At 45.4% G+C, this 24,304-nt stretch overlaps 1 protein-coding gene across 1 annotated transcript in view; it reads left to right on the top strand.

Moving 5' to 3' along the window:
- PLEKHG4 (pleckstrin homology and RhoGEF domain containing G4) overlaps window positions 1-24,304 on the top strand; it is a 93,163-nt gene that overhangs the window by 35,823 nt on the left and 33,036 nt on the right. The window contains exons 4-10 of the mRNA XM_086469286.1: window positions 1,393-1,608; window positions 5,460-5,583; window positions 6,722-6,815; window positions 11,792-11,878; window positions 13,649-13,765; window positions 16,502-16,600; window positions 17,637-17,785. Of these exons, the coding sequence (XP_086325412.1) occupies window positions 1,393-1,608; window positions 5,460-5,583; window positions 6,722-6,815; window positions 11,792-11,878; window positions 13,649-13,765; window positions 16,502-16,600; window positions 17,637-17,785 (886 nt within the window). The remainder of the gene's footprint in view (window positions 1-1,392; window positions 1,609-5,459; window positions 5,584-6,721; window positions 6,816-11,791; window positions 11,879-13,648; window positions 13,766-16,501; window positions 16,601-17,636; window positions 17,786-24,304) is intronic.

Below are 24,304 nucleotides of genomic sequence, written 5' to 3'. Positions count from 1 at the left end.
AGTAATGAGCAGCTGCTCCATCTTGCCCTCAATGGTGCAGAGCTCTGGAGCCACTCCTAGTCTCCCCCCACTGTCAGATAATTTTACACAGTGAGGCATGCTGCTCAGGGCTCTTCTCACCCACTTTAGCAATTTTGAAAGCAGTTTGGGCTGAGCCTCAACCTGTAAATCTCCTTCACTGCTAAAACTTGTATTGAAAGCCACTTCAAGGACTGCTTTGTTCCTGGTCCTACTCTTTAATGAAGTATTGGAATCTGTTAGTAAATAAACTGAGTCAAGTGTCAGCATTGTTGATGCAGCAGGAAGGTAGGATGGTTGAAGTCAATTTTAAATAGCAATTAAAACATCAGACTTCACAGCAAGCAAATAAATACTCCACTCTTTTATTTTCCTAAAGAAGGGTTGATTTTTTTGTTGGTAGATATTGAAGTATCAGGATTTGCAGCAGAGTGTAGCGTTTTCTTTAGTTTGTCTTTCTGCCAAACAGTGGGATAGCCTAGCTGTGTATTTAGGGTGCTAAAGACATATTGTTGAAGACGTATTGTTGGCTTCTAAGTTTTCTAATGTTGGGAAATGGGGAATAATACTTCTTACACAGTAGGTATATATATTTTTTTTCTTCAGCTACTTCTACATGAAACCTGAAACTTGATAAAACTAGCATTAGTTTACATGTAGTAGCTAAGATAAAATTTTGGAATTAACTGATTCTGGTAACTTGTACTTCAGAGCTGAGGTGTCAGGCAAAGGAAGCATTTTCTCCAGTTCTCAAGCAGAGATGATTGGTGTTATTGTCCTGTTCTTCAGGGTTTTAAAATAGGTTTCTAACTTTCACATTAACTGTTAATTAAAAAAGTCTGGACGAGCAGAACAAGGTCTCTTTGGTTAATTTCCAGCTGATTTGTCAGCCTCGAGTTGACTTCATATTTTCAGGAACTAATCTGAAAGTGGTGTTGGAGGAGCAATTCTGCTCTAATAGAGCAGCTGTCCCTGTCAGAAGCTTGCTCAAGCTGATGGAGCTTTGCCAGGGACTTGTACCATGCCAGACTTTCAGGCTGTGAGCAGACGTGTACTGCTTGATATGTTACCTTTAAAAACAACTTGGACTACAGCAATCCTGATCTGAATTGAGTTTTTGTAACTTGCAAACTTCACAATAAATTTTTTATTTTATTTTATTTTATTTTTTAAGAATTGTATATATAATATATATATAATAAATAAGTTGTATTAATGTTATCACTGGTTTTGGAACATGAATGCTACTGGCACAAGGACTGGAGAAGCTGTGGAGAGCTGGGGCTGGGGGCATGTCCCTGCTCAGTCTGGTACTTAGCTGGGACCTTTTAGGTGGGGCTCTGCTTGAGCTTCTCACTGCTGCTTGTCTTACAGGGATGATGTCAGAAGAGGTAGAGACAAGAAAAGAAGCAACTGGCACAGATGTGTTGAAACCAGTGAGTAAAGTCAGTGCCCTGGAGGAAACCTCAATAGCTATTACTCTCCCAACATCCCCAGCTTCTGGGACTGCCTGGGGTGGTCGGTCTGCACCTACCATAGTCAAGGATGTGAACCCAGAAGTGCTCAGGAGCGGAGTTGCCTGTCTGCCTGGTGAGTAGCTGAGCCAGAATGTGCCTGGGAAGAGTGGTTTGTAGGAGGGCAAGGGAGATGAGCCTCTGCAGTGCTGCAGACTGGTGTCTGTTCCCTCTCTTTCACCCCAAACCTCTCCAGAAGCAGCATTCCTTGAATCCTCCAAAGTTTCTGGATGGGAAGGACAGGAAGTAGAACTTCCCTCTCGTGAAAGTCATGTTAACTTCTCCCAGCAGTCTCAAAATGTTAACCGAGCGTGTATGAGTCAGAAATACCAAATCTCTGGGCTCATACCAGTAGTTCAAAAGGAGAAGAGTGAGGGTGCAGCTAATGATGGGCTGGTGGGCCTGACATCAGACCTGGTCGAAACAATAGGAACTTGATTCACTTGGCAGATAATTAAAGGATAGGAGTGTAGAAGATGCTATTTGACAGTGCTCTGGTAAAACCAGTTTTATTTGTGGTAATTAGAAGTTGGGTTGATTAAATGTAGCTGCCTAGATATAATAGATTTTTAGAAAACATTTGTTTTCATGACATATAGTGTTGAAAGGAGTATCTCAATGAAGTGTGGATGAGCAACGTGTGGGATGAATGACAGTATAGCTAAATAGCAGATGACAAAACTAGTTATCGAGAGAGGACTTCCCAGGATTGTTCTGCCGAGATCAGTTGTAGGTCAAATGTTATTCAGTGTTTGCATCTCATATGGCAGCAAGTATCAGATTGCTGCAGATAAAACTTCTGCATGGGACAAATATTAGCGGAGTGTTAAACAAAGCTGAGGCTGTTGGCCAGAGTAGCCAGGATCACTTGGTGTGTAGGGCCCACACAAGAGGTCTTTGTGTTTAACCGAATATGAAGGAAAGCAGAGGAATCGAGATCTACCTCTCCAGTGTGAAACAGCCAGTTGGCAGCGCCTGTGGGCTTGCTTCCTTCCACAGCCAGGGAGAGGGTTGTCCAGTGTGGGGCATGAAGATAGCTCAATCGGCTCAGGAGCCACGAAGGAACTGAAAATTGGCCAGGGAGCAGAGAAGAGGTCAGGTGGACCTGTGCAGTGTGGAGAAGTTGTGAAGGAGAGCAGAAAGACAGCACAGTCATTTCCCACTCGGTGCTGGGGCTGGAAAGACCAATTTTGACCTCGGATATGTAAAACAGAGGGGATGACTAGTCAGATTGAGAAAGTGATTTTACCTCTGTTGGTGATGCCTCTCAAATAGTTTGGGCTGTTCTGACACCTCTGTTCTAGAAGGAAATGGTGAATATTAGAGGTGGTGCAGAAAAGGGTGACAGCCCTTTCTTGGAACTGAATTGGATGTCTTGTGGCAAGAGACTGGAAGGTTGTTTATCTCATAAGATGATTGAGAATGAGGTGAAAACACCTTGTGCAGGGAAGGAGGAAAGGGAAATAAGACTTTTCCAGTCTCGTGGAAAAAGGTGAAATGAGAAACCAAGTGCCAGGCAGAGTTATGGTGCATTTAAATGTGTAAATTTGCAATGGTAGGTAAACTGTTAAGAACCAGTTCCAGAGGAGGATTTCTAATCTTCGGAACTGCTGACCAGGTTGGATATTTTAGGGTGTGTACAACAGCCAAAAAGTTACAAGGTTTGAGAAGGGTCTTTAAGAGAAGCTCATAGTCCACGCTATCATAGAAGCCTGACTATGTGATCTAATGCTCTAGTTGTTTCCTTTGTCACAGGTTCCTGTTGTAATATACAACTGTTAAATGAGGCAAATGCATTTGAGTGTGGGATGAAGGGATGTGCCCTTGAAATGCATTGAAGAAAACAAGGTTTGGGTTTGATACCACTTCCAAGGGAGTTTTCGTCTAAGGGAGGAATCGCGTTTTCTGTAGAAACAGCATCGGATTTGACTGACATCTCTTCTCTCACATGCCTTCTTTTGGATTTCAGTGGGCAATCCTCACACCTGAGGGAATGCACTCACTGCTCAGTTCAATGCTTTATGTTAGACATTGGTAATGATATAATAATTACATTAGAAAGGATAACTTTGATAATGAATAGTGAGAGCTAATTAATAAACTAGTAGCTGATGGAGTTAGGAAGAAATTTTCCTTTCAGAAGAGTTTCAATTCTGCCTTCTGCTCTTGAATCATCTGGTTATGCCACTGTTGGAGATCTAGGCCTGCTGGCTGCGGTTGATTTTTTTTTTTTTTTTGACATGTTCAGGCAATTCCCAGGCTCATATATGGAGGTTTAAGGTTTGATCAAGTTCTGGTGATGCTCAGCCTACTTGATGGACAAAAGATGTTGCTTCAGAGAAAGAAAGCTTTTACTGAGCCTGGTTATCCAGCCATTTTTCCAGTAATTGAGTGCTTTGCTTTTTTTAATTTTCTGATGATCCCCTTAGCTTATGAAACAAGGTACATTAATAAACTTTTCCTAGTTTCTCTCCAGCTCTTTGATGGTGTCCTGAATACAGTATTTCAGGAGTAATAAAACCCCTCCTGAATCACACAGATGATGAAAGATTGTGTCCCTGCTGTTAGCAGGAGAAAGCCTGTGTCACAGGTCTGGTCCTTGGGAGGGAGAAAGCCCTGCTTCTAAATGATGCCCATCTGTGTCTGTGGCCCTTGCTCAAGTCACGTCCTAGTGACAGATTGAGATCACACCAGGGCAGTTTTCTGTGCTTGGGGCTGTCCATCTGTATCTGTTTTACCTGTCAACTCACATGCTTGCCCCTGGGATGGGGAGAGAGGTGGTCCAGGACAGTATCTCCTGTGGCAGCAATGAAGTTCAGAAGAGACAGAAAGACAGAGCTTTCTCTAAGCCTCTGGGTTTGTGCTTGGGATTTTTTAATTCCTCGCTCTCATAAATTTGTATGTCGGGAAATGGCTCCTGTTCTTGTGAATTACTTTTCACACGGTAGAGGTGTAGTCCCTACTGTTCTCCAAATCACCTTCCTGGTGACGTGTGTGAGCGTGGAGCGGTGGTTGCTTGAGCAGGCTCACTCCAGGGGCCCTGCCTGTTTTTGAATGGCAGAGGCAGCTCTGGGTCTCTGAAGTGGTGTGTCCTCCTGCTCTTCACCTCTCCTTTGCATCTGGAGGGGAGGCTGCACCTAATTCCAGAAATGGCACTGTTATGTCCTTCTCTTAGAGTTCTTGCATGTTGTGGCTAAAGCCAGACTATCAGTTAATTTTGGGAGCTCGTAGAGCAGGCTTGGCTCCTGTGATGAGCTGTGTCTTTGGGCTTTTGGAAAGTGAGGGGCAGAGAACTGTTGTCCTGGCTGACTGAAGCAAAGGGTTTTCTCCTTCCTCAACGTATCACAAACTCGGCCGTGTTGCCCATACTGTGCCTTATCTATTCCCTAGGCACTGAGCAAGCTCTGAAACTAATGAAAGCTTGGCACAGACTCTGCCCTTGTCAGAGGTGTAGGCAGGCAAGAGGGTGCTCCTGGGCTGTCCGCTCTACAGCCTCTGAGGAGGAGCTCTGGGCTCCTGCTCCAGGGCTTTGCTCCCAGGAGATGTCTGGTTACGTGCTAGGCTCAGCCTGCAGTGTGCATGCCCAGTCTCATTAGGTAGCAGACGTTATTCTGCAAACCTGTCTGGGTTATCATTAGCCAACTTCAGCCATATTTTATGAAGACTGCGTGTTTGGGCAGTCCAAATTTAACACTACCATGAGAGAAAGACAAGCAGAGCTCCACTGCATCACTCTGGGGCAGCATTTGGGTACTTCAGAAGTGTGTTTATAGCCTACTGCAATCTACAACATACACTATACTGAGTTCTGTGGAGTGTTTCCAGAAAGGTGATGAAGTGGTACTAGGGCAATATGAGGCATACACACCTGGAACCAGGCTCTGTTGACTTACTTGTGTGACTTTTTTTCGCCCGTTCTTTTTACAGGTACCAGAGATAAATCAGGACGTGCAGTGGCCATAATAACAACAAGAAACACAGCGTGGTTAAACCCTCACTGCAACACCACTGAGCTTGTACGCCTCCTTCTGTACTTGCATAGCATCCCAAGGTTTGTGACACTCTTGGGCTGACAGGCTGGACGCTGCTGCCATGTCTGCTTTGCCTTTTGTGTGTGTCTGTGTAAGCTGAGGCAGTGAGTGGAACGGATTGTCTCTGTTTGCCTAGGAACCAGGTCCAGATAGTCCCAAAATTGTACAGGTGGAGATCTCCTGCTAGGGAGAACTGGCTCATGTTCAATAAGCACTCTGGCTATTCTGTATGTGCCTTGTGCACATGGTGTGATAGAATTAGGTATGTACTGAATGTTTTCATGCATCGCCATGAATCCAAGCCATTCTTGCTATCCTTCATCAGCTCAGAAAATGGGATTTGGGAGCTGTGATGGGGCAGTCATGCAGCAGCTCCGTGATATGATATTTTAGGGCCAGGTCTCAAAGCTGAGAGGGAGGGAGGATCTGCCAAGGGTTGAGAAAATCTGCCTTGATGTCTGGCTGACAATTGGTTTTAGAGTCTGCAGGCTGAACTTTGCTGCAGCTACTCCTCCTTTTACTATGATACTCTTGCCCCAGCCCATCTCAGGCTCTACTGAGACTGTTTTGCTTGGAAGTGAAATCTAAAAGTGAAATTTAAAGATGATTCAACTGATAAGACGTAAAGCTAACTCTGCCAGGGAATTTGTTTTGTTTTGAAGCCTTTAAACCATTGATAAAATGAGCAGGCTTAACCCATGAGAGAGCTTCTGGTGCTCATGCTTTGTTTCTTATGTTTCTCCCTTCAAATCTGATTCTGGGCAAGACAGATGTTGGGACTGATCCAGAATGGCTGCTCTTGTGAAGCAGTGTGGCTAAGGACAGGCTTGTCCCTGAACGCAGTCAGGAAGGGCTGGTTTTCCTGTGTGGATTATGCAGAGTGGGTATTGGCACCTTGCTGTCAGTGAGATGTCATAGGAATTGGAGAAATGAGAAGTTCAGGTGGAAATAGCAAAGGTAAAAACTGAGCAATCCAGGTGGTGGTTTCCATGTATATATTTTGATTAGGAGAAGGTGTCTAGTTAGTTCCCTGTCCTTATAGAGCCGTAAGGTACTGGGTTTTTTTTTTCCACCCTGTCATGACTATGGGTTCTGTTTCCATAGTCTTGTTGATTTTCACTGGTGACAAACATGACCTCTTTTACTCTGTCCTTGCAGACCAGAATGTCAGGCTTTGGGTCTGACTGTTCTTGTGGATGCTCGTCGCTGTTCACCGGTTCCTGCTCTCTTCAAGGCATTCAGCATATTGCAGGTGAGCCTTGAGCTTGGGCGAAGGACCACTACTTGGCTTGCCTTCTTGGCTGCATGTTACATCTCCATCTGCTGCTTATATCTCCATCTGCCACTTGGCTTTCAGTTGGCTTTAAGAGGTGGAATTATGTACCCAGCCCTGTTTTAGGAGGATGACCTGGACTCGCCAGACTGCAGACAAAGCAAAAAACTTAAGCAAGTCTGAGTTAGGGGAGAACACCCCTCCCCACCCCTTCAAATTTGCTTCCATCTCTGTGCTGACAACAGACCATACCCAAGTGTAAACGCTGTCATGAATGATCATACTTGGAGATGTTGTCTCCTACGCTGAGGGGCTGTGTGAAATATGCAGGGATTTTTGCCCACCAAGGAGAAGGGAGGAAGAGAGGCCTCTGCCTGCTGTGGAGGGAGGGGAAGGACACTGCTTGTCACGCCAGGTGGAAGAGCACATCCAGCTGTTGAGGTAGTTGTTGGTGAATGACTGGATCGGACATGCTGTAACTCTATATTGCTTCAGGTCAAAGGCTTTCATATCAGTCACTTGGAAAGCAAGTGTTGCCCCCGCTCCCAGATAGAAGCTGTCTGCTGCTGTTTGAAAGTCAAAGAGATGCTGGGTTGTAGCTATGACTAATCTTGTTTAAGCAGGTGTTCCTTTTAAATCAAAGCTTAAGTCTCTTGGGGCTCAAACTCTGCAAACTGGAACAGGGCAATGTTTTAATGAAGCTGGTGTCTCTGTGGTTTATGTGCTTCAGTGCCACATCTGAAGGTTGGGGCTGAGTCAGAGGTCTGTCCTCCTGCTTCCTGGGCTGGGTGGAGCTGTGAGCATTATCAGTGTGCTCCTTCTCTGTGGTGAAGGAGCAATCTGGTGCCCTGCTTGGTTCCGCAGAGGTAACAAGCAAGTATCTTCTCTTTTATGTTGTGCTCATATGGCAGTGGGCTTGCTAAAGCTTTTGAGCATTTTGTCACCTATGTAAGTTGCATGGTTGTGTCTTAGTGGGATGCTTTGGAAATCAGCAACATGTTGAGACTGTCCCCAGTCTCATACAAGCATGGCAGGAATAAAGCCATTCTAACCTTAAGTTTCCAACCTTCTGAAACGAGGGCAGGGGGTGTGAAGGGGAAGCTTTTTGCAGTGCCTCTATAATACCCTGCTGTGATGGCTGTTTGGCTCTGAGCACCTTGTTATCAGGGTGGTGCAACAGTTAGTTAACAGGGATTAATGTGCCGCAAGACAGATTGCGGGAGCTGTGTGTGTCCAGGTAACAGTGATTGACAGAGGCTGGTTACTCTGCTTATAGTTTTTTGGTCCTTACCCTGATTCTTCTGCAGTCTCTGTAAAAGAGACCTGTTCAGCTAGCTCATCATCTGGTTATGGCACAGGAATAATCCCCTGGCTCCTCAGAGCCTTTTGGAGATCCTTAGCACTTACCTCTAATTGCATGGCAGTACTCTCATCTGTTCTGAAACAAGGGTAGAGAAATGCAGAAAGCTGACTATAACTCCAGTGAGGCAAGTTAGGCTTTCTAGGGCACAGCAAGGTTTGCTGGCCAGTAGATGCAGGAGCACAGACTGTATGTTGTGCCTGTAAGGTCACAGAACAGATCATCTCCTTGAGGTCCTGTCTGAGATCCCTGACATGTCTCCTGGTGTCTCTTATCTCTGGCAGACTGTCTCTGGAGCTCATTTCTCTGCCCTTCTGCTCTTCACTTCGACAGGATTTTATTTACATGGCTTTTGTGAATCCTGCTATGATAGTGAGGGTGGAATCCGTTAAATGTTGAGGTCCAGTGTTGCTTGTTCAATTTTGAAGGGATGTTTTCCTCTTGAGCAGTGAAGAGCACCGCTTCACAGTGGGTAAGCACAGATCGGGTGACCTAATGCAGAGTCCCTTCCTGCTGCAGTGCTTGGATCTGTTAACCCTAGCAAACCTGCCTGGGGAGGGAAGGCTTTGATCCCACAGGTTTCTGCATCAAGATCCGTCAGACTGAGGAAATACTTACTCCACTTTTCCATCTTTCTGGAATAAATATGTGAATGGGCTTTTTTAAAATGCTAATGCCTCTAGTGCTTGCAGGTAGTTTTCTTACAGCACTGGGAGACTGTCAGTTGCTCTGTCTGGAGTCACCTAGTAAACTGGTGAAAGCTTCTCATCCTCTCTGCCTTCAGGGTGGGGGCAGCTGTGTTCTGCAAGGCTTTCTTCCCCCTTCCTCTTTAGAATATGGGTGGCTGGGAAATCCTTCTGTCCCAGACAGCACTGGGAGCAGGGGCAGAATAAAGCACTGCAGCAGAGCTAACTCAGGAAGGAGCAAGGAACTCTGGCAGCTCTGTACAGAGGTGGAGGGAAATGTGCAGTGCATATGTGCTGCAAGAATAGGTTATGCTTGTTCCTGTGGGAACCTGCATAATGATGCTTTGGAGCAAGGATTTTTGTGGAGGTAAATGCTGCTGTGATGTTTGGTCAGAGGTTATCACCAGTAAGCTCTGTGCTGGGGGGCCTAATCAGAGGATCTTGGCTGCTCAGTAGTGCTGGGCTGATCCCTTGGTCAGCAAGCAAGCAGGGCATGGACAGTGGAATGTGCGTGTGGGCCTTCAGTGAAGAGAGATCTGTGGGATTTCCATCTGCAGGAGTGAGTGAGAATCTCTTGAATTTCACATATGAGTACAAATGCTTAATTCTGTAATCTGCTGCGTCTGTGTGTTGGATTGGGAAGGGAAGAGTCTGTTTATGAAGACAGAGATACAGTAGCAGTTCAAAGCAGAAAACTTCTGTGCAAATCGTTCTGTTCCAGAGGTATATTTGCATGTCCTGTTACTGCAGAAGTATAGGGAACCTTGGTCTGACATTAAAGATGAGGGATCTCCTACTACTCCATTGGAAGTGGTCACTTTGAGATTGAACACGGTATTTGGGGACTGTCCCATCTGCACAGGCATTTCTGGCAGCCTGTGCTTCAAGCTGTGCCAGTGTTAAGTCTGGCCATGGGCTTCCATTTGGGTCAGGAAGCCACAAGACTGTTTGAAACATCGGTCTGAGCCAGAGGGAAGAAGATATCTAATTTAAAAGGATGGGTATTTATCCTGGTGCTTTCTGAGCTCCTGTTGATGCGCCTCTGTCCACGCTGTCCCTATTTTGGGGGGTGAGGAGTTTACTTACACTTGTAGGACTCCGTTTCTTTGCTTCCAGATAGCTAGTTTTGTTTGCAAAGGTGGTAAAAGATTGTGCAGAAAGCTGCAGGAAAGCTTCCTGAAGTAGCATCCTGCTGCTTCCGACTCTGCCTGTCTCCAGAGGCGATCCTGTAAACTGTTTTAGTCAGTTTGGGTTGCTCTGTCAGTGCTGGATGTGACTGACTTCTCTTCAGCTGTTTAAAGAAAAAAAAGATACGGTAAAAAATACTTGATTTCTTTGAAATATTACTACTTCTTGGGTTGGAAAACTCTGAACTTCTCCCCTGACAGCTTTATTTGTGAATGGTTTTTCAGTTTATATTTTCAGGAGTAACAAACAAGTGAGTGTTTTGGCTGCTGTTGTAACCTTGTGTTACACCATCACTACCTTTATCCCTCACTCAGATTGCACATCTCATGACTGTTGGAGTAGAAGGATGGTGACAGAATAAATTTATTTAGTGCCGTGATCTGTCTTGAAACAGTGGCTAGTCTTCATCCTTCATTACTTTCTAGCAGAAAAATTCAGAGTGGCTGATACAGCTGTAATACCTCCCTATCGTCTCTTCACATGAGATTCAGTATTTACCTCATATGGGCTGATTATGCAACAAATACTTTTTGGCCTTTTGACCAGTGTTCAGGTAACAGTAAAAGTGTGAATAATTTGCTTTGGAGAAAGGGATTTGAGAAGACTTAGAAACCTCTCATGGTTTTGGAGCATGTTTCAGTTGGGATTTTTTCCTGCTTGTTCAAAAGGACCCTGTTTTAGGACTAGATGAGAGAAAGGTCTCTCTGCTCTGGAATCTCTGCTGCTGCTTTCGTTTGCAGAACTGGGTCTCCTTGTGTTGGCATTGTTTCTTAATTGCTGTGCTGGGCCCAGTGTCAGGTTAGGTGGCTCAGTCTCTGCTGTACTTTGGCTCTGCTGCTTATGTTGGGTAGTTAACCATAATTCATTTAAACAAGTTTCCCTTGCTGTCCTGGCCTGCTGTGTAGCAGGTTCCTTTCAGCTTGAGCAATACTGGAAAGGATTTCTTGCTTGACAGTTTCCAAGATCTTTGCAGAGGCAAAGACCATCTAGGAGACTTCTAGATGGGATGGCTCTTGTTTAACCATGTGGAATGACAGCTTAAATGGCTGTTCTCCTTGCTATCCTGGTGTATATAGTGGTCCCTGTGTCCATAGTCTAGATCTTTCTGTTACATTTCCCTCTTCCTGCTGTCACTCTCTGCGCCTGTTTCTCACTTCCCTGTAGAATGCTTCTATAATTGGAGAGCTGCTCCTGTATCACAGAGTTTGAACTATAGCTGCCAGACATCCCTTGCATTTGGAATTTCTGTTAGTTTAACAGTAGCAACAGGATGCAAGTACTTGATTGTTGGCAGTAAATAAAGACAAGATGACATTTTTGGCACTGTGAGGGGGAAAAAAACCCACTTCCTTTCAGTTAGGAGAAGTGACCGGGAAGGTTATAAAGAAAAAACTTGGACATTGAATGTGGTTGGGTTTTCTTTTGTTTCGTTTTATTTTTTTTCCCCGACACATTTCCCTGTGTAGAAGGCAGACTTTTTTAGTGCAGCCAAGACCTGACCTCTTTCATTGCTTCCTTAAATACTGCAGGACTAGCTGATCTAAAGCAAACTACCTTAAGGACATAGCCTTGGTGCTCTGTAGAATGGCCTTCCCCATACCTGGTGACTGCCTTCCAGGCTCCCTAAATACCTTTGAAGGATGAATTGCAATCTGGTATGGTATGTTCTTCTTAGCATCCCAGGCAGATGGGTAATGGATTTGTGCTCTGTTCTGTTGTAGGACATAGATCCTCATTGTATTCATGGAGTACTGCTTCTGGTTGAAAGAGATCTGACTTTTCGGATGGAGAAACCACCAGCAGGACAGGTAATGGAACCATTCAGCCAGGGCTTGCTGGGGAGCTCTTGATATCCCTTATTGAACTCTCCTAACAGAGTTCTCTGTCCACTGATACATGTTTATTCTCACATGAAATCTCTGTAGTTGTTCCCTGTGTTTTATGGTTGTGGTACTTATATGGTTGTAAAGTTTATGCAAGCCGAACAGATCTCTGTCATGCTCTGTTTATTGCTGAGTCAATCAGTGACACTTGTGCCATAATTATGTCAGACTGCTGGGGCCCTCAAAACCCCAGGGTTTGTTGGGAACACAGCTGTATGGAGGAGCCCTGCACAATTAACAGTAACAGAGATGCGTTTCCTGTTAACAAGGGAGTGAATCCTTGGTCAGGAGGAGATGGCATTAAGCTAAATCCTGAACTTCGAAGGTACTTGTTGCTTTCCTGGATTTTGCATATCTCATGTTTCCTCTTCTCATAGCTGCTGCTGTCAGTGGCTGAGAGACTTCTGCAAGAGGGGGAAGAGGAGATGAATATGTGTGTGAGGTTCCCTTTGCAGCTGAAATGTCTAGGAAGACTAACAGGAGGTGCTAATGGGAGAGAGAAAATCATCACAACATCACTGAACCCCCTCACTAGAAGTAAATCTGCCTTGGTATTCCATAGCCGTATAAGAAATGTAGGCTCTCAGCCACTCTGAGGTGAATAGAGCATCTGTCTGCGTATTAGTTGTCTCCCTCTGCTCTAAGACTGGTAAAAGCTACAAGAGTGGACTGAAATTCTGTGCCTGCTGGAACCCTGTAAACTTCAGAGTAGGCCAGGATGTCCCTTTTGGCTGCTGTGGATGAAGATGTTGTGCATAGCATCAGGTTTGCTCTGTGTGTGGTGTGGTGCCCCAGAAGGCTAAAGAGTAACCAATGGTATTGGTCCATTTCCTCATTGCCTCCATGTGGAAGAATTTGAAGTGAGAAAGGGGGCTGTAGGTGTGTGCATGCAGGGAGAGCTACAGAAGACATTAAACCCTTTGAACAAAGCCAAAATGTGTAGGAGGGAACAGAGCAAAGACTGATAAAGACAGCGGCATGCAGGAGGAATTGGAAGCATCATCACTATTTTGTAAGGAGGCGGAAACTTCACAGTGTGTGTGTGGGGGGTTAAATGTCTGCACCTGAGTTTCTGTGTCTGGGCTGTATCTGCAGGAGCACTTGTCTGTTTCTCTGGTGAGTATAAAAATGCTCTGAGGTCCTACAGACCCACAGAAGGCAAGTTATCTGTGTCAAAATCCAAGAAACACTTGGAGCAAATAGCTGCTGTGATGAGTGGAGAGTTGAGGGTAGAGCAGAGGCTGCTCTGTTAGACTGTTTTTCCAGGAAGTGAGATGGGGAAGCTGGGGGCTGGATTTAACCTCCCAGACTCTCCAAACAAATGCAAATTGCAGCACAACGTGGGAATATGTGAGGGAGTTGCTCTGCTTGTACTAGAAGGTACTGGCTCTGGAGAAGGCTGGCTGCTGCCAGACTTCCATCACAGATGTTCTGCTTGGTGAAACAGCATGTTGTGGCCTGCATTCCCTCAGGGTTTGCCCACTAAGCTATACAGCAAGCTGCTCTAAGATTCAGTTGATTTTTTTTTTCCCCCCCTTCATATTATAGTGATATTGCAGATATACACTGTGTGCCTTGTTTCTATGCAAGATAGATAAAGAAATAAAGGATGCTGTCTTTCGTTAACCTCACCCTCCTCCTCCAATACTCACACCCTAATGCAACTGTGCTTTTATTTGTTCTGTTTCTGTGCAGTTTGAACTTCTTACCTCCATGAAATCCCTCCATAAGCACATAGACAGCTCACAGCTGCCTCTAGAACTGGATGGGACCTTCCCTTATTGCCACCGGGACTGGTTAAGCTTCCGCATGGTGAGTAGGACATCTTATATTCTTTGGTATCTGAGAAAAGAAATGGGATGGTAACAGAGTTGAAGCAAGAGGAGGCTGTCAACAGCTGAACCTGCAGTATTAAAAGACAATAGTTCCTGTAATAGCTGTGTATGCAAATGAATCTCTGTTATCAAAAGAATACTAATACTGTCTTCATAAAATGGATGCATACTGTGGCCTATTAGCATGACTGCAGCAACTAAAATTTTAGGTTTTAACTCATCTGCTTGAACTGCATTAATTCTTCCTTTCCTTCAAAGTACAGCCGCATCTGAAACAGAATCCTATTTTGTTGTGATATGTGGTACTTCGGTTATACTTGAGACTTAAGGGCAGACACTTTTTAAACTAATCTCAGGAGAAGGTCTTAGCATCATGTTGCCGTTGAACTAACAATCAAGAACGTGAGCATCATAAAAATAGTTAATCTTGTTGGTTTTGGAGCAGGTTCCCCAGCCCAAGCCAAGAGCGCCTTAGTAAAAACTGCAGTTCTTGCAGGAGTGAAACTTTCAAGTTCCTGATAATCAGTTCAAATACTTCCAGGAACTTCTTTTTCCTTCTTTAAATGTAATCGACTTACTTACCAAAGTTGTCATCAAGAACTCTTTAGAAAGCATCTAAACTAAAAACACAGAGAAGGTTCAGCTTGGGAGGAGAGCATCATATTCCTCCTTGAGAACTGGTCACGTGAAAAGAGGAAACAAAAGCTTCCCCATGCAGATTCCGTTCAGTGAGTCTTAGGACCAAGTTAACAGTAGGAGGCAGTACCAGCAGTATGTTTCTTCTTCCTGTTTGGCTGCTTTGAGTATGCCTCAGTACCATGATCCTGTTTGGCCTTTGTGCTTTTCTCCAGAAGAGTCATGGATCAGGAGATCTACAGTGAACTGTACCCAGGTGCGGATTAGAGCCAGCTGAAGGTGCAGGGAAGCTGACCACTCTGTGGAAATGTTTGAGCTGACCCAGGTTAAGCCTCAGATATAGAAGGGCTGAAACTGCAGCACCCAGACACAGTTTATAAAGACGGTAGCCCTGGCAAAGGGTGCTGCAGGCACCAATAAGGAGTGCTACAGTCACCGATGCAGCACACATTGGTGATCTGTGGCTGGACTGCAAGTGTTTTGGCACCAATACCCAGCTCTGCGTACACTCATGCTGTGGAGGGAGTGTAAGTCCTGTGGATCACATGCTTGTTGAATCTTTAAAGCTATAGTGAGAGATATTTGGCATGCTGAGACTAGGCAGGATTAAATCTCTATAAATCTGCACAAATCTGCACAAATTGGTTGTCTTCACATTGAGTTTGACTTGCTCACGCTGGCGGATGACAGAACAGTCACCTCTGCTTCCGAAAGATTCAGTGGTCTCTTGGCTCTGGGCTCACTGCCCAGGGTGCTGCATGGCACACTGCAGTATTTGAAGCAGGTTAAGATACCAGATGTTGCTGGTGGCAAGCTTCAGAGTTAGGCTTAGCATGTGCCAAATGTTAACTTATCTTTTCCAACTTATTTTAGAACCTATTTTTAAAACTTAGATCTAGAAGTACCAGTATGAACTTGAACCTGTGCTGATGCAGTCAGTAGAGGTACAAAAGCCTAATTTTGGTGCCTAAGGATGGAATTTGAGGTTTATTTGGCACTGAGGGAGCAGAGAAGCTTTGCAAGAGTTTTCTGGACAGAGCTGAGAAAAGCTTGAGAGCTGAGGTGCTCTGTCTGTGCAGAAGGATAGTTCCTGAAGGAAGCAGCATGGTATCGGAGTACTTCTTGTTTGTGTCTTGCATCTTAACATGCAAAATGTTACCAAAAGGAGTTAGTGTAGGAATCAATCTGTATGCATTGCCTATTTTTATACGTGTGATAATGACCCATATGCTCAAGCCCTTTAGAGCTGCAGCTCTGTGGCAAACAGCGTTTATTTCCTGTCTCGGTGATCTCACCTGCATCCTGCCCGCTAATCTGTCACTGCTGGGACTGTTCCAGCACTTCTGGGAGGAGGGAGTTCAATTCAGTAAAGATTCAAACAGCTGCTTTTTTGTTTTGTTTTGAGCACGATTGTTTTGGAATAGCTGTTTCTCCCTTCTCCGATTTCAGTGGCTAGAGGGTGGCATCTGACAGTGTTTAGGCTTTATATCACTGACTTTTCTAAAAAGTACTGTCTCCTCAACCCCTGTGAAATGTTTGGGCTGGCTTGCTTGTTTGCTTTCTCCTCCCCCTCCCCAAAGAGAGGACGGATTTCAGATTTGTCAGTAGTTAAGTTGCTTAGTTGAGGAAGCTTTCCAGTTTCCTAATCTTTTAATTTACACTACTTTTAATATGAAGTGATTTAACATAGAGAAATTCCAAGTACTCGTTCTATGTTTTGCTCCTCCAAAATTCATGCATAGTGATTCATCTTAGTGGGAAGTTACAAGAAATGCTAATAGTAGAAGAATGTGGGACATTAGTAGACTGACTTTCTTTTTGGTAAAGCATGACCCATACAAGCCATGAATATGCAAGCCTGAGGTCTGCATAGAGGCCTTAGTATAGTGTGATGCATCTGAGGCCTCTGACAGGCCTCTCTGCTGATACAGTCTCACCAAATGGTATAATTGAACCCTTGGGTTAATGTGTTTATCCTCTCTTGATTTCTGCACTTTTAACCTTCTGCAAGCTGAAAAGACAGCTTTCCTGTCAGCCATGAGACAATAATCTCTGCCTTGGTCTTTTCTTCTTGTAGAAGCTGGAACATTTGCTACAAGGATGCCAAGGTGCTTGTGCCTTCCTCCAGGGAGCTATTCATAAAGTGGAATCTGGAAAATTACCAGAAAGAGCTGAGGTAAGCATGTCCCTTGCCTCTTATCAGAGGTGGGCCTGAAACAGAAGAGAGCAGGAGGCTGGATAGCTGCAGAAAAGCTATAGCTTTTGAATTTGCAAGCTGTAGTAGCAGAGTGTTCTGAGTGCTGTGTGTCGCTGCACAGCTGTCAGGACAGTGGGTCTAGTAGAAGCTAATCCACACGAAGTGATAGAGGCTCCACTGGATGTAGAAACTGCTTCTCTGATCCCCCATTGTCCCCAGGAGGTCTCTTCATCTGTGCTTGTTGCTGATGGGTGCTCGCTCCAGTGTTGGAGTGCGTTCTTAGCAGCTCTGCAGCACCTTGGCTGGTACTAGCTTTGGTGCCTCTAGTACTGAGCAGCTGCCTCAGGCCATGCCACATCAGGTTGGCTTGAGTGGCCTGGCTTAAAGTTGGGTGATAATATAGACAGTGTTCACCAGGCCAAGGCTGTGCTGTGGTTCCAGCTTTGCTGTCTCCAGAAGAGAAGTTTGGAAGGGGGCAAGGAGGCTACAAAGACCAAGCCTGTGTTGTTCCAAACATTATATTCCCCCAATCTCGAGAAGCTGCTGACGTGGTAGGAAATTGCTGCCAGCTCTGCACTGAGGGTCCCAACAGTAAAGCAGTGGAAGATATTGTAGTGGCCTCTCTTGCATACACATGTATATCCCCAAACCCTTCATGTGCATCTTGTCCCACAGTGTGGAGCTGTGTAGGTCTAGGCTGTAAGAACAGCAGGAGCTAGCTGTGAGTGGAAAATGAGGCTGGAAAGCTTTCTATGACCAGCAAATGGAGTATGGACAAAGATAGGAACTGGGTTTTGATTTTAGCCTGGTGGGGATTGTATTGAGAGTGTAAGCAGGACCATTTGTCACTTTGGACTTGGCAGCCTTGAGAGATGAACCAACCTCCCGCTTCCCTACAGTGGGCCAAGGTGAGATGTGGCTTGTGCGTGTCTTGGGTTGGGTGCCGGTTTTTGCTTGTTCCCTCATTGCCTGTAGGTTGCAGTAACTGCTCATATTTCTCTTGTGATCCCTCCAGGAGGCAGCTGTGCTGCTGAGGAATTACAGGCAGTTGATGGAGAACGTTCTTGAAGACTCTCGGCTGGTCAGGCTGCAGCTGGAGGGTGGAGCACTCCTGGCCAGGCTGAGGAAGGAGGAGTCTTGTGTCACCTTCACCCATGACTACAGGTGAGCCCCAAGAGTGGGAGAAGAGGAGATGGAGGTAAGCAAAAAGCAGGCACTGTGAGTGTGAGACAAGCCATCGTTGGTGCAACCTAGAGAGCAGCTTTGTGCAGCGAGGACTTCTGTTGAAAACAGCAAAGGTGGAAAGTGGAATGAATTTTGCTCTTATCCTGACTGCTTCTTTCCCAGTCCAAAAACTTGCCTGGGTGGATTTGCTTAGATGGTTAAAGTTCCTTTTCCAGACTTATCTTCTGCAGTGGAGAGAGGACTGGATATTTTGTGCCCCTCTAAAACACAAGCCTTAATTGATGATGCCAGAGATGAATGTTTAGGTCCAGAGCATTATTGCTGTGTGATTTACCAAGGCACTCCTTGCGCAAGGGGATTTCCAGGGCCCTTAGCTGTGAGGAATGCTTTCTGGCTGAAGCAAGCTCTGATCTCCTCTCACATCGGTATGGTTTGCACAGACAAATATTCACTGCCCATTTGCAGAACTGGTATGAGAAGCAGAGACTGAGAGAGGCCAGCTGTTTGAAATCTGCAGGGCATTGCACAACTCTTGTTTGTACTGTTAAAACACCTGAAGCCTATGAGTGTGTGAAGGCCTCTGTGCTATGTGCTGTGCAAACAGCAAGGTAGAAAGCCAGCCCTTGCACCCAGGAGCTTTCAGGCCAGGAGTGAGATAAATGCTGGCGTGTGGGTGCAGACAAGGGCGTAGTGGATGGCAGGGCGATGTGGAATGGCTCCGTGCATCCGCAGCCTTGCTCTGGTTAAACTCTCTGTTGCCGTCACAAGCTGGGAGGTTTTAAGGGAGGGAACGGAGAGAAGATAATGAAATAGCTTAGAGAGTATCTCACACAAACACCGGGAAAAGAACGACATTTTGCTTTGGAAATTCAGTGAGTGGATGACAGTGCAAGTTGCTACCTGTCACTGGGAGAGGAGTTGGCATTTCGGTGCTGAGTGAGAGGGGAGCGTGGGGACAGGCGTTACCATTTCTTTTCCCAGCTTGCTGTGACTCCTGTCAGCAGCTCTGGCAGGCTGTGCAGACACAATTCTCTTGCTGAACTGGTGAAGTACTCTTGATGCAATTTTGGGTGGAATTAGTACAGTATAGCCTTTTCATTCTGATATTGTGTGAGAAGCACAGATAATGCGGGTGGTTGTGTTTTGGCTTTTTTATTTATTTTATTTTAAGCAACACACAGCAACTTGAGTCCTAGGAGAATGAGGAGAACGTGCATAGCTTTTATGTTTTGTTTTGGTTTTAAGCTAAGCCTGTGTTCTTGTGCAGGGAAATGATCAACTTTGAAACCTGATCTGACAGAGCCCCTAAGGATAATTTACTGCTTTGATTACCTTAGCAGGGGCAGGGGATACACACATAATTCTTTGATTGCACAGTGTTTGGGTGCATGCGGAGGCTGTGTAGCATGTTCTCTGTTTAATTCAGGTTATATTCATTGCCTGCCAGTATGAATGGAGAGTGTATGCCACAGGTCAAATACATGTGGCTGTCTCCAGCCTGAGGAGTGTAAATGAATACAGTGGGAGAAAGTTAGTCCTATTCTAGCCTGTGGAGTAGTTGCAGAAACTAAAAATTCATGCAGTATTTTAACTGGGGAAATGCTTGCTTGTCATCTAACTTGGGGTAGAGGACTGAAGAAGTCAACTCTTTCCTGTTCCAGGACCCTTTTAAATAGGGAAAAAGCTCTATCACTTGGCCAGAGAACTCTGTATAAGGCACTATTTGGTTTAGATCTGCACTTGCTTGTCTTCTCCAAACTGGTGTGCAGATATTAAAGGTTCTGAGCTCTACTAACCCTGTAAAGGCTCCTGTGGTTATGGTTTTCGAAGACTTTTTTTAACTAACACAGTCAAAGTAGGGTAGGGACAAAATTTTGTAGCTGGCCTACTAAGCTAGCGTGCAGTGGCTGTTGACGATCCAGTATTAGATTTTTGACAATGTGACAATGGAACAGGACTGGTTGTGTCCATGCGCTCAGTAGGGCCTGTTGTACTGCTTTTCTGAACTTTGGATTGTAAAATCTTGATCAATCCTTAACAGTCTCTAATTTCACACCCACTCCCCAATACATGAAATCAAATTATTTACAAAAGCAAGTCAAGTGGCTTTGTCCTCCTGAGTCACCTTTTGGCTCTTGTGTTAATCACATGTCCCATTGTTTTAGTTTTTCCATCTCTGTTGTGGTGCAAAAGCCTGATCAAGCAGAGAGTTATGACTGTGAAGACTTCTTACTCAGAATTTGTGAGGCCAGGTGTGAACAGATATCTGTCAAAATGTGCAAGAATTGCACATATAGAGGCAAATATTGTAAGAGCACAAGTTTTCTGGACTCATTTCTCCAGTTAGTTAAAATATGCCAACCAGAAGTGCAGAACTAAAGGTGAAAAACATTTTTTTTCTTGAGGCACAACAGAGGACAAGCCCAGCTGCACCATCACCTTGGGATTAAACGAGCAAGAGGTTGACTTGCTTGTTTGCAGGGGATGTGTTTTGCCAACTCTCACTGCTTGCTTTCTTGCTAGTTTGTGGCTTCATGTGGCAAAAAGAATTGCCAGGAGGTGGTAAGAATAGAGATGGACAAACGCATCTGAAAATGCTTGACTGCATGTTAGAGATAGTGTGCTAAAATAGGCAAGGAAGCAGGCTTGTGCTTTGTGCAGTCAGATGTTATCTGCCAAATACCTTTCTGGAGCACATAGCAAACAAGACTTGCTTTAGTCTTTCTTCAGTAATGAAACTCTTCCCTTGGGGTTGGTCTTGGCATGTTTCCCTGCTCTGCTCTCCTGGAGAGCTGAGGTGCCCTTTGGAGTATTTCATGATACAGAGCAGTGGGATCTTACGGCTGCTCAGGTCTGACCCAGGCTTTGTGAGGGCTTGCTAAGCCAGTGACACAGCCCCTTTCCTGCAGGAATTAAACTCATCCTGTCAGAGATGTGGTCACGCGGGAGAGGTGTGGTGTGGTACATCCATTTGTTTCTCTGGCAGATGCTTTATGAGCCTTCGGGAGTCCCTCCTGGATGGTCCCATCCTGAGAGATGCTGTAGCACCACAGCAGTGGCTTTGACTAATAACTCTACTCACTCTCTGCTCCCAATGTGAGCTGACCAAGAGTCTCCATACTCCTTTCTCCACCAAGTACTGCTGTAAGATAGTCTTGCCCATTCAGCTGCTTAGCCACAAAGGGAAAGACAGACTTCTCCAAGCAGTCTTTCTGGATCTCAGCCTTTTCCCAGCTTAGAAAGGAGGAGCTCTGTTACCAGAATACAAGTCCTGCAGGCAGCCCATCACAAGGAGTTGGCTAAGGGGATGCAGTGTGCTCAACTGGGCCCACACCACTCTCCCACCTCCAGGAAGACCAGGCTGAATTTGGCCTAGAGTTGGTGTGAGTGTGGTACTGATGAGCCAATGTCTCTGCGGTACCTTGTTAAGTAATGATAGCTTCAGCACAGGCTGACCACCCAAAGGTACAGGTAGACTGCTGAAGGTGACGTTACCACTTATTCATTGTTGCTTAAAGCCAGCACGTTTGTCTTCACACTATCTGCTGCGCTGAAGGCTCAATGTGTCTCCAGGTCTGCTAGCCAAAAGCTTCCAGGTTTTGTTGTCCTAGTTTTTCTGGGGATTGAAATGCAGAGTGATCAGCCTAGCTGAAGTTCCTGTTGGTAAGTGTGGACAAATGCCATGGAGACATCCATCACTTTAATGCTGTTAGTACTTATTTTTGCAGTTTCGGACAGGAAATTTTTAATAAATGCTGTCTTTTTAATAAGTGACATAGAATTGGCTGGCAGGTATATCTTTGGCTTCTGGATATCTAGTGTATTGATCAACCAACCTGTGGCTTGCAGGCAACCCACTAAGCCACTTATGGAAGGTGGACTAATACATTGCTTATTTTGTGGTGGACTTCGAAGACTTCTCCAGGCTTATGATGGAAGGGTCAGAGAAGCTGCTAGAAACCAGGCAGCAGCAGTGGAAGGTCTTCCTAAAGTGAGGCAGTTGCGTGGGGCTGGGCAGCAAGGCAGGGAGACTTTTAACCTGCTCTTTAGCCAGACGTTTTCCACTGTTGTTCTGGTTATTGCTGCTCTTCCAGCATAGCTGAGAGCTGGGAACGCTTGCCTAGGCCAGTGTCCAGTGATGCCATTTGTCCTGTAGATACTCTATGAGTCAGAAGTGGAGAGAAGAAGATATAAACATTTTATATTAATATAAAGATGCTTTATACTAGTTGAACCAGAATACACCTGGTGTATGCCAGCTCTCCCAGCAAACCTGCATTCTCAGTGTGGCACAAGAGTGGGATTGCATCATCCTCTGCATGTTGGTGGGCAAGATAGTCACAAGGCTAGAAAGAGGCTCTCAGCTGTGAGAGCTGAAAGAAAGAGGAAAAAAACTCAGACGGTGAAGGAATGGCCAAGTTTGGTCCGGGGCTCTGTGCAGCATGGAACCAGAAAAAGCATAATATCTTCCCCCAAGCTCCTCATCTGAAAAAAATTTGTGCTTGCAAGCTGTGAATAAGCGGCTTATAAATAGATGGAGGAGTGAATTCTCGTTTTGTTTGGTAAAGGCAGTATAGTTAGTCTCTGTACTTTGAGGGTGGAGTGGCTAAAGCCAAGAGCTGGTTTTGTGAGCTGGCTATTTTAAGTGTGGCTTGGTGATCTGGTTGGAAGCCCTGGGTGGGGACCTGAGCTGAGCAGAGGTAATGGGCAGCACAGAGCAGACTTCCTGAGCAGCAGCTGCCAGGTTCCTGATTCTGGACTTGACTCAAAAAGCAACAAAGAGGGTGATCTTACAGCTAACAGCCCTTGCAGCTCTTGAGCCTGGCTTCCACAGGTGGTATTGAGGCACCAGGTCTGTTTGAAGCCGTAGTCAGTTGATGTAGATCTCCACTGTTGATGAAGCACCACGTTATAGCTATGTGGTGCTGTAGGTGCTCATTGCTTGTGGGTCTTCAGCAAGATTCCTCTTAGTAGCAACTCCTGGGATGCTCCAAGGCTGGTATGTGCCACTCTGCAAAGTCGGGGACGAGCTCCTTTCAGCAGAGACAACCTGGGACAATGTACAAGCTCCCAGGGGCTCCAGGAGGGCCTACCAAGGGACTGCACAAGCACAGTCTGAAGCTCTGTCTGTCTTGGGTAGAGGCAGAGAGACTAAGCTGATCATCCAAAACTTGGGACAAGTTGGGGGCAAGGGTAAAGGGGAGACAGGTGTCTGGTGTGTAAGTCCCAGTCTGGGGAGACTGTTATGGCTGGCATTCTTGGTTTGGAAGGTAAAAGATATGCACCTGCAAGCTGACAGCTGCTGCCATATGCTGGTGGTCATGGCCAGGCAACCTGCATTGTGAAATCCTTCCTGGAGGTATTACTGTCTTCTGCCGTCCTCTTTCTGCTTTAGAGATGTGTGTGTTTGTCTGTGCTGTGGCCAGTTTGATCATCGCTCCTCTGTTTGTATGTGCTTCAAAAGAAGGCAGTACTTGTGTCCCTCTCATTTATGCCACTTTCCTGGTCTGCTTAACTGGTGCTTGCTCCACTTCCTGCTTCTCTGGGAGCTTTGGGAACCTCTCATGCTACCACTTGCCATGGTGCACACTCCTGACATGGTCTGCAAGAGGCACCTTTCATTGGTAGGTGTCCTTTGCATGTTTTTCCTGTGGACCTAGTCCTAAAACCTTCACCTCTTGGTTAGGATGAGCTCTCAGTATACCTTGAAGTGAGATGAAAAAAACGTGCTTAAATCCTGGCCTCAAAGGTCGGCAGCTTTCTGCCATGAGATGCCTCTGTGCTGTTGCTGGTGACACAGAAGATGCTGATGAACACTAAACCTTTGGCCCTTAGCAGTGCATGGGTGGCAGTGCTCTTCCATGGCCTTATTTGTTTGTCAGGTGGAGGGAGGAGCACAAGGCGACATTTCTATCCAAACACATACTGTGCTGCTTGATATTCATCTTCGTTACAGTCTAACCTGTTCCCTGTTTGCGTGGTGGTTTTAGCCCAGTAAAAAGCACTCATGCTCACGTTAAACCTTGTTGCTCCGCACATAAAGGAGCTTGGAGCCGTTGTCATTCTGAGCGTATGAAGTGCTGCATGGAGCCAGTTGTGGCATTTGCAGAGAGGAAAAAGGCTTCAGAGTTCTGTCTAGGTAAGTTTTCATTGTTCTTCTAGGCTTTTCATGAGATGATCTCCCTCAGCTCCCTTTTTGTTGTTCGTTTTCTGCTGCCTTGTGTCCTAAATCTTCCTGGATTCAGTGGGAATTCACTCAGAACACTCTGGTTTTGCTTGTTCTTGTTTGCAATGTTTGTCATGCCAACAGGGCATTAGGTAATTAATGACATGCTGTGTGTTTTATCTGTTTAAAAATATTATGGAAAAAAATTGCAAAAAGTTTCCAGTATAGGATGTTAGTTGAACTGCCTGAAATTCCTGGCTCAGCCCAAAGCATCCCACAAGCACCATTTTTTATATGGCTGAGTTGGGGTAGATGTTTCTGTTGCTGGTGTA

This window comes from Leptosomus discolor, chromosome 8 (assembly GCF_034619465.1).
Source record: "Leptosomus discolor isolate bLepDis1 chromosome 8, bLepDis1.hap2, whole genome shotgun sequence".
Lineage (NCBI taxonomy): Eukaryota > Metazoa > Chordata > Aves > Leptosomiformes > Leptosomidae > Leptosomus > Leptosomus discolor.
The sequence above is the reverse complement of the archived record's forward strand: the minus strand, read 5'-3'. Positions and strand labels throughout refer to the sequence as shown.